This window comes from Girardinichthys multiradiatus, chromosome 15 (genome assembly GCF_021462225.1).
Source record: "Girardinichthys multiradiatus isolate DD_20200921_A chromosome 15, DD_fGirMul_XY1, whole genome shotgun sequence".
Classification (NCBI taxonomy): domain Eukaryota; kingdom Metazoa; phylum Chordata; class Actinopteri; order Cyprinodontiformes; family Goodeidae; genus Girardinichthys; species Girardinichthys multiradiatus.
In genome coordinates this window covers 17,487,702-17,497,457 of record NC_061808.1, presented here as the reverse complement: position 1 = coordinate 17,497,457, position 9,756 = coordinate 17,487,702, and the positions used below count along the sequence as shown (strand labels likewise).

The following is a 9,756-nucleotide window of genomic DNA, read 5'->3' as shown; positions in this document are numbered from 1 at the left end:
TTCTGACTTTAATTTCAGAATTTTGACTTTAATCTCAGAATTCTGACTTTAATTTCAGAATTCTGACTTTAATTTCAGAATTCTGACTTTAATTTCAGAATTCTGACTTTAATCTCAGAATTCTGACTTTAATTTCAGAATTCTGACTTTAATTTCAGAATTCTGACTTTAATTTCAGAATTCTGACTTTAATTTCAGAATTCTGACTTTAATTTCAGAATTCTGACTTTAATCTCAGAATTCTGACTTTAATCTCAGAATTCTGACTTTAATCTCAGAATTCTGACTTTAATTTCAGAATTCTGAGAAAAAAGTCAGAATTGTTTTTTTCTTTTTAGTGGCCCTAATACTCTTCCGTATAAAGCCGCGTCACTGTTTTCTTGTTAAAAAAAAAAACAGACGGATCTTCCGGCAGGTCTAAACGGAAGTAGGTACGTGGCTGCTTCAGCTGACAGTCTACAATGATGGCGACAGAGGTTCAGAGCGGCGACCTCGACAGCGCTACAACCAGCCGGCTCGAAGTTTCCATCGACGGCCTCACCCTCAGCCCAGACCCGGAGGGTGAGCAGAACCAGGTCGAAGAACCGAATCCCGCACCCACGGAACCTGGGAACGATAAACCGGCGGACGAAGAGGGCAACGATGGAGAGACAGACAAATCTGCGATAGAGAGGAAATGGGGCTTTCCTTTACAGGAGCTGTACGGACTGGCACTTAAATTTTTTAAAGGTATTTGACATTTTTAAGATGTTGACGCAGAGAGGCAGCTGGTTTTTGAATCGCTTGTTCTATTGCGAGTCCGGTTTCCTCCCAGCCATAGTTAGCATTTTGCTAGCATTAGCTGCTAACTGTCATTCGCAAATTAGCTTTCTAGCTAATCAGTAGCTAACGAACATAATAGCTGACCGTTAAGGCGTAAAACAAGAACGACGCGACTGAGTAGTTGGTCTGCACTTGTGTGTGACGTAAAGACGCTGTTATCCATCTATTCTGGGGGTGTTTTCGTTTCTTTGCTTGTTTAGTTTGACTGAAATAAGCTGTGTTCCGTCGGCTGAAGCAGTGATCCACTTTGAGCTGAATGTGGTGGCGTACAGCGACTTGTTTGGGGGGTTTTAACACGCCCTGCCTTTTTACTGCAGCCGAGTGGAGCGTTTATGAATGCAAATTGAATGTCTTAGAAAGTCCAGGAGTTACGTTTGAGGACCGAGGCATGCTTTGTTGTTTCTCCTTAATTCTTAACAGTTTGGATTATGGCAGGGATCGTTTTCTGCCCATCTAAAGTCTAATATTGTCAATCATATGCCTCTTCTGGTTGCATGTTAACACAACAGAATAGCATGCATCTTTAATTATAGGTCATAGATGTGTATTTTAAATCCATACTAAAATAGTTTTTATTTTTCCTTCAAAGTGTGAGCAACGTCTAAAACCGGGCATGTGGGTTGTTTTTATTAGCATAGAACCGTATTGGTGACTGTGCAAACAGCTTGTGGCCTGGTTGCCATTCTGCACAAAGAAAATCTCAGCTTTGTATTTTGTATTTTCTTCTCAGTGTGTCAGTTAGGGTTAGTTCTACTTGTTTAGATACCACACTGTACATAAATCTGCCTGTGCTCTCTCTCTATGTATATATATATATATAAAATGTGGCAGTGGCATTCACTTATTTAGCCCTTTAAAGCTGTTCTCAAAGCAAAACGGCATTCTTAATTTCCATAATTGTCATGGTGACATCCTGATCTGATCATGTAATTGTTACTGATACCCTGCATAGATGATCATGTTGATTTTGAACTGCACAAACAACTATCCCCAACATACGCTGGATATTTTAGTTTTGGCTTCCTCCTTGTTGGAGATTATCACATTTAATTTTTTTTTTTTTTTTTGCAATAATCAGAGGCTCTTTTCGGTGTAAATTGGGATTGAAAACATGCAAACTGAATTCTCACACATTGCTGTTTTTCCCCGGATTAGATAAAGATGGAAAGGCCTTTCACCCTACTTATGAAGAGAAGCTTCGACTGGTGGCCCTTCACAAGCAAGTGTTGCTGGGCCCTTATAATCCTGATGCGTCCCCAGAAGTTGGCTTTTTTGATGTCCTGGGAAATGACCGCAGGTAACCCCAGAAAACTACTTTACTTTTGTATGAGTTATGTAGTTTTCATATATATATTTTTTTGTGTGCATAAGAAAACTCAACATTTTGACTCACAGAGGATCTGTTTTAGGCCATAGAACAGTTTATAACCCCTAATAATTGAACATTAGAACATTTTATGGGCACGGATCTTTTACTGCACTAATTATTATTTATCCAGTTTTCTAATTAGCAGAGATTTATTATGGCTGTTTATTCATTATTTGATTGTGCTGTTTACCTTTCATGTTACTTTATGTGCAGGAAGGAGTGGGCGTCCCTGGGTAATCTGGAAAAAGAAGAGGCTATGGTGGAATTTGTCAAGCTTCTCAACAAGTGCTGTAACCTCTTTGCTCCTTACGTCATATCGCACAGGATTGAAAGGGAGGAGCAGGAGCGGAAAAGGTAAAGTGAATAGATTTGCTGCAGTTTCGAAATATTAACTTGGCCAATGTTGTTTTATATTAATATATTTACCTCCAGGTGCCTAAACCTTTAAGAACAATCTTTTTAGCATTTTTATGCATCAGAGTTGATGCTTAATTGATGTGTGGTGTGTTGATTTTGAGTAACGCATATTTAAGCATATGTTCTCTAATTTTGCCCATCTTTAGGAAAGAGGAGGAGGAGCGACTGAGGCAAGAAGAGGAGGAGAGGGAGCGACAAAGGCAGGAGGAGGAGAGACGGAGGCTTGAGGAGGAGGAAAGGTTGAGAAGAGAGGAAGAGGAAAGGAGACAGGCAGAGGAGGAGAGGCTAAGGATTGAGCAGCAGAAGTATGTGTGTCATTGGAAGGTGTTTGTAGAGTGAAAATGCAAAACTGAGTCCTAGAGTTCAGTATTATCATTGATATTTGCAGACATGTTGTTTTACCTCTGGAAGTTCAGCATGCTGCTGGATTCTTGAACTTGTTTATGCCTTCTGTTTATACCTTGCATATCCCGACTCACAAAGCTTTCCGCTGTTTTTTTTATTTTTATAACCAGACAACAGATAATGGCGGCGTTAAACGCCCAGACAGCGGTGCAGTTCCAACAGTATGCTGCACAGCAGTACCCCAATAACCCAGAGCAACAGATAAGCCTTATCCGCCAGCTTCAGGAGCAGCACTATCAGCAGTACATGCAGCAGCTCTACCAGGTCCAGCTCGCTCAGCAGCAGGTATGAAGTAGTTACAGCAGCTTGTTTTACAAATATGCACTGGCTTTAATCAAGCTTTAATGTGTTTTATTGGAATTTTATGTGATAGACCAACACAAAGTAGTGGAAGGAAAAGTTTACATGATTTTTACAAATAAAAATCTCAAATTGTGTATATTTTATGAGTCGCACCCTTATACCTTATACCTACCTTATAACCTTAAATAAAATGAAGGGCAGAAGTCACCAAATTAGATATCCACTGCTTAGATGGGAGTTCAAGAGAATACAATTAATTGTGCACCCCACAAATCTGGCCTGTTTGGAAAACTGGCAAGACGGAACCATTTGTTGAAAGGATTCCATAAAATGTCCCATTTAATGTTTTCCACAAGCCGTGTACGCAGCACAGAAAGCAAGGTGCTCTGAACAGATGAGACTATGTGGTGGATAATTAACACGACACATCACTTTGGTTCAGTGAGGACAGCGAAGCTAGTCAGAATTGATGGTAAGGTGGACGGGACTAAATACAACCAGAGCTACTTTTGCCTGATTTACATCAAAGCATATTCATGTGTTCAAATTGCCCAGTCAAAGTCCAGACCTACACTCAATTTGAGATGCTGTGGCAAGACCTGAAGATTGATCTTCTCAGATGCATCTCTGTCCAATCTAACTGAGCGTGAGTTATTGTGAAATTGTATACTAATCCTGCTATTGTGTAGATGCCATGTACCCTTTTCCTTCCACTTCCTAGTTACGCATTACTTTTTGTTGGTCTAGCACATAATTGAAATGCATGGCAGAATGTGAAAACAACTGAGAACTACAAACAGTTTTTCAAGGCACTATATAACTTTTATTTATTTTTTATTTTATAATCTGCTATCTTAATTTAGATTACAAGTCAATTCAACTCTCTTTAGTCCTATAGAAGAGAGTTCCTTTATTTTTTTTTGTTCTAGTTCACTTTATGATTATTTTCTGCCGTTCTCCTTATGTCCTAGGCGGCCTTACAGAAGCAACAGCAGCAGAATGATTCGGCGCTGCTTGGTACCTTGGATTCTAACAGCTTTAACAGTGGTGAAATCACCTCTGCCTCAGCAGCTGGGACATTATGTGCTTCTTCAGCACTCATCAGCGAGGAAGCTCCTACAGTCAATGGAGGCCAGTCAGACTCCTACTCCGAGAGCATGGACAAGGAGCCGGAGCCAGAGCCCGCAGAGGAGGTCTCCGAGAACGGGCCTTTATTAGGTTTGTTGGCTGAAGCTTTATTTTTTGAGGGGAAATAAAAACACAAGTGCAGGATTGAACTCGTGAAGAGAGATCCCTATTTTCCTTTTAGTGCAGCTAATGGCAGAAGGAAGTGGAACAGTCAGTGCTCTTGTGACCTTGTGGGGAGGGAGGATAAGTGCTGGAGCAAGTGATACATGATAGGTTTTAGATATCATCTGGCCACAAGTTCTACTAACAGGAAAAAAGTGTCCTGCAGGAAATGAGCAGGGCATTTATTTGGTTTGAAAACACATAGCATCTGGTGTCCCTGGGCAAGATAACGTGGAGAACAAAATGGCAGCGGAATAGCTGTGTATGCAAAACTCCATCACTTGTACACATGTGCTGCCTTTTATTGATCATTCACACACATATGCATTTTATCAACAAATTATTCGTCAGCCTGTTGGATCTGCTAGTTTGTCATTCAGTTTTATTTGACTGTAAATAATTACTGAGGAGTGTAATATTTCTTCTCAGGGTAGGGTTCGGTTCAAAGTCCTGTAGCAGATTCCTTCAACAGATTGCATAATGTCTGTTCTTCCTCAATCACAGCAGACTCCCCACCAGTCATTGCTGCACCGTCAATGTGGACGCGGCCGCAGATCAAGGACTTCAAGGAGAAGATCCGCCAGGATTCCGACAGCGTGATCACGGTGGGGCGTGGCGAGGTTGTGACGGTGCGCGTCCCCACCCACGAGGAAGGATCTTACCTGTTCTGGGAGTTTGCTACAGACTATTATGACATTGGCTTTGGGGTGTTCTTTGAGTGGACAGACGCTGCCTCTGCTTCAGTCAGTGTGCACGTGTCGGAGTCCAGCGATGAAGACGAGGACGATGAAGGTAAGGGATCTCTAGCTGGAATGTGGATATTCTCATCCCAGATGTAGTGGTCGCTGGTGTAATAAAGGGGTTGACCTCCAATTCTTTCTGATGTTTTTATTATATCTAGAATATTTTTCACCTTGAACTACCTGTAAACCATTGGTATGTTTTATTTTAGTTTTATTGTTTGACTTAAGCTTTATAAAAGAGTCCAGAAGAAGTATAGATGTTCAACCTAGTGCACTAGAGGAAGCATCGTCCAGCCACGGTTATGACAAAGACTTATTGGTTTTATTTAGAGCACAGCAACAAAAATAATATAATAACTATTACAGTTATTAAAATATATGCAGCATTTGTTTTTAATGTATGCACTGAGGCACAAATATTAATGCCTGACAGAACTCTTTGTTATTTTCAAGCAAACATGCCATTTGTGCAGAATATTATACCTTTGTGCACAATTTTGTGCATTTTTTTTTTTTTTACACTACAGTATAAGAGCTGATGCTAGCTGGTTAATTAGTCAGGCTATCTGCTCTGGTAGAGACATGCTGCTTGTAGCTTGCCGACTACTGATTTTAATCTTTTATCGGATTCTGCCTTTAAAAATAAGCCTGCAAGTTGTAACCAGAGCTTTCATTACTTTTTAGCACAATGGATTTTCTGTTAAATAATCCTAACATAATGGATACTGACACAATATGGATCCCCGGAAATAAAACATTCTATATATGCGGGATAAATAATTCACAAGTGTCGGTAGCTAGTTTCCTCATCTGGCTCCGCAGCAGATGTGAAGTTATTATGGTTCCAATAAACACAACTTTGTCTAGGAATATTTTATTCTTATTGTTAATATAGTCTGTGGTAACTAGGCATTAGGCTGGGGTGAAATTCTCATGGTGTCATAACTTTGGGTCAAAATTGCAGGTTTTGTTGGTAATTCCACAATAATTTAGTCATTTTTGTTATTCCTCAGCGGGGACTTTAGTTTGACAGTGTAGGACGACTTCACCTTCTAAACCGTTGACTGTAATAAGGGGATTAGAGGGGGCAGTTCATTTGCTGACAAATTTAAAAAAATCCAGCAACCATTTCACCATTCCAGCAGCAATCTTGAAATCTGAAAATGGCTGAACTAACATGTGACTGGATTGTATTAAAAGGTGATGAGAAGTCTACAGATAATTTTAGTTGATGTGCATTTTGTGCAACTGAATATATTTTCTAACAGCCATATTCAGAATGCAAGGGAAAAGTGTAGGTGCTTTCTTTCAGCCATCTGACTAGCAGTGTGCAGAAACAGTACTGTACTATTATGTTCCATATAGCCAGAGGACACCTGTTTCTCCAGCACTTCTTCTTTCATTCCATTAAAAAGGTTTTAAACCACAGGAATGGTATGATGGAACATTTTTAGGACATTTGAAACGGTAACGGGCCCTTGACTAGTGCACACTATAGATAAACTTTTACTGTCCCCCAGAGGAACAAAACACCTCGACTGTGTTAATGGTTTTATGTAAAAAAACGAGTTCTGAAATTACATTAGTAGGTTCAGCTGTCAGTTGTGTACAGATGCATTGGCTTTGTGAAAATATGAAGATGTATTCATACATGAAGGTCTTTAAGTGCTTTTGAAAATAAAAGGCCTATTCATAAAACTGAAGCATCAAGAATTCTGTAAAGATTTTATTTTAGGAATATAAATGTCTAATTACAAACATCTTCTGCAAGCTGCCCTAAAATGAATGACATTCAGTCATTTCTGTATATTTAATTTATTTTTCCAGTCTAACTTTTCACATTGTTTTCGTGTCCTCAGGTGACCCTCCCACTGAGGAGGAGAAGGCGAAGAAGGAGGCAGGTAAGCCTCATGTGGATGAGATTGTGCCGGTTTACCGGCGGGACTGTCATGAGGAGGTGTATGCCGGCAGCCACCAGTATCCCGGCCGCGGAGTCTATCTGCTCAAGTTTGACAACTCCTATTCACTTTGGCGCTCCAAGAGTGTTTACTACAGAGTCTACTACACCAGATAAGCCTGACTAAAGACACAAGGAGAGCCAAGGAGAGTGTTTGTTCATATTATGTGTGTGTGTCGGTGGAGATGTATGTAAAGGCAGCCTGTGTGAAGGACTAATTGATCCGTTATGGAGGAAAAACCACCAGAGGGAGACAGAGGGACACATCTGGATCCCTTACTTGGAGATTTCTCCGATGTATTCTGTATGTACAGGCGTGAACCCAGTTCCAGCCATACTACACATCTTGTTCGAGCCTTTGGGGGGATAAAAAGAATGTGCATTCCTGTTGTAAATTCACCAACTGCCCTTGCTGAACTTACATACACAAAGCTGTACGAATGTCCTCTAAACTTGGGTTTTACCACCTTTCCCCCTTCCCCCTTCTGGGCTCCTCCTCCTCTTCTTTCTCCTGACCACGCCAGCCCGGGACATCCCAGGGTGGCCTTGTGTGTCTGACACCCATTAAAACGAATGGAAACTCGGCACGTCCAACACTGTGAGCCGACTTTTCCTGTTTGTCGGAAATAGTGGTCGTTAATCCCCCGAGAACACAGATGGTTTTAGAACTCCAGTGATACTGCGAAATATGCTTCATAACACTATGTCTTTTACAGAGATCCTCTGGTATGCTTAATTACACATTAAAGACATCAGCGTACACAAACATAGTCATTATTTTTGCTGTGAAACGATGGTGTGTTGTTTTGTTCCATAGTCACTAAACTTAAATGAAGTCAGGGGAGGATCATTCATCCAGAGCAAGCGTCTTTTCACAGTATTGCTCCCTGTACATTTTTTATCTTCATGACTTGATACTGTATCACAGGCAGAATAGCAGTAGATGTTCTTTAATATAGACTACTGGTGTAATTTATGAAGGACAGGTAATACAACTACAAAATAATGGTCACATAAAGTGTCACGCTCATCAGATTCATCTTAATACACATTACAGAAATCAACTTCTAAATGCAGCTTTTTTTTTGTTTTCAGGCAGCTGTTTCCTCTCTTCTTTCCCATGATGCACCACACAACTGACTAAACAGTCATCTGTTTAGAGTTTTAAATCAAATTCCTTACAAGTCACATTAAATGAGATGGTGTTCATGTTACCTGGGAGAGTTGTTTTCGTGTGCTTTTTAAGTAATCTGTAGCACCTGACAATAAAACGAACCAAACCATCCACGTTCCTTCAGGTCATGGCACACTGTTACATCCGTGCAGAAATCTGTGATGCACACATGCTGTTTCATTTTTACTCTTTCTGGTGTGGATTTCCTCACGTTGTCACCGGTCTTCATCTCTGGTGTTTGGAATAAAGGAAGACAGCTGGTTTGTGTTCTGTATGACATGTCGCCAACTTTCAAATTCATCTAAATTTATGCACCACTTGTTTGTTTTTGCCTCTGCTGGGTGAATATTTCTCTAAAAGTTGGTTTAAACCTAGGGTTTGTTCAATGGCAAAAGCAAAAATATTCTTTAAGGCTTTATCACCCTGTGCAATGTGTGTGTCCACATGCAAATGAGGGTCTGTTCAACAGTTTCCGGTACTTTAAATACACTTGGCTCTAATGCGTTTAGTGACTTTGTCTTCAAACTGCCACATGTATGGCTCAGTCAACGCCATTCCTGTACCTACAGATGTGTTTCTGTTAAGTTTCTTATTTCTAACCAGTTGGTTTAGTTGGTCAAGCCCTGTATGTAAATACTTCAAGAAATGGGTTAATGTGTGTGGGCGGGAGGAAGGGTTTAGACTTGGAAGAAGGCGATGGTTTGGCAAATCAATGCACTGTATTATAAGGTGAATGAGATTTTCATTGTCCTCCATAACCTCTTAAAAGTATAAGACTTGGTATGACAGAAAGCTTATCTTTATTGTTTTACTTTTTTTTTTTTTGAATTCCTAAATTGCAAAATCATTTTTGGGCATATATTTAATCTTGATTAAACGTCATCTTCTGAACTGTGTCTTCGCCTGTTTTCACATGTTCACACACATTCTACTCTGTGTTTTCTGTTGGAATACAAGGATTTACTTGCTATTAAATAAGCTTTCAACACAGTTTTTACCATCAGAAAATTGTATACTAAAACTAGTAATTGCTTCATTTTTGCTTCAGGGTTCTTCCAAAGTAAGTAAACATTTCTACTTTTTCCAACCTCAGTTTTTTTGAGTTCTCAGCTCTTTATGAAATAAAGAATGGACGAAACATGTACGGACAGAAGAAAGGATATAGGGGAGGAAGGAAAAATGACATGGGTGGACATAAAAGGACATTTGGAAGAAGGAAAGAGATGACAAATTAAGGACGTGGGAGAAGGAAAGGAGCAAAAAATGACAAGGAAGA

At 40.0% G+C, this 9,756-nt stretch overlaps 1 protein-coding gene across 2 annotated transcripts; it reads left to right on the top strand.

Moving 5' to 3' along the window:
* The first annotated feature begins 394 nt into the window (after positions 1-394).
* Positions 395-9,371, top strand: acbd3 (acyl-Coenzyme A binding domain containing 3). Of its 2 annotated transcripts, none has more exons than XM_047388853.1 (8): positions 395-729; positions 1,978-2,119; positions 2,405-2,545; positions 2,755-2,913; positions 3,124-3,298; positions 4,288-4,534; positions 5,114-5,398; positions 7,209-9,371. In XM_047388853.1, the coding sequence occupies exons 1-8, from the start codon at positions 462-464 to the stop codon at positions 7,421-7,423; spliced, it is 1,632 nt and encodes a 543-aa protein (XP_047244809.1). In that variant the 5' UTR covers positions 395-461; the 3' UTR covers positions 7,424-9,371. The 2 variants fall into 2 exon arrangements, with proteins under 2 accessions (XP_047244809.1, XP_047244808.1); XM_047388852.1 differs by having other exon boundaries at positions 397-729; positions 5,111-5,398.
* The last annotated feature ends 385 nt before the right edge of the window (positions 9,372-9,756 follow it).

Excerpts from the sequence above, each read along its gene's own strand:
- acbd3 (XM_047388852.1), top strand. The coding sequence starts at position 462 with ATGATGGCGACAGAGGTTCAGAGCGGCGACCTCGACAGCGCTACAACC. Across the intron at positions 730-1,977 it reads GGCACTTAAATTTTTTAAAG|ATAAAGATGGAAAGGCCTTT; the intron begins GTATTTGACATT and ends TCCCCGGATTAG. Across the intron at positions 2,120-2,404 it reads GTCCTGGGAAATGACCGCAG|GAAGGAGTGGGCGTCCCTGG; the intron begins GTAACCCCAGAA and ends CTTTATGTGCAG.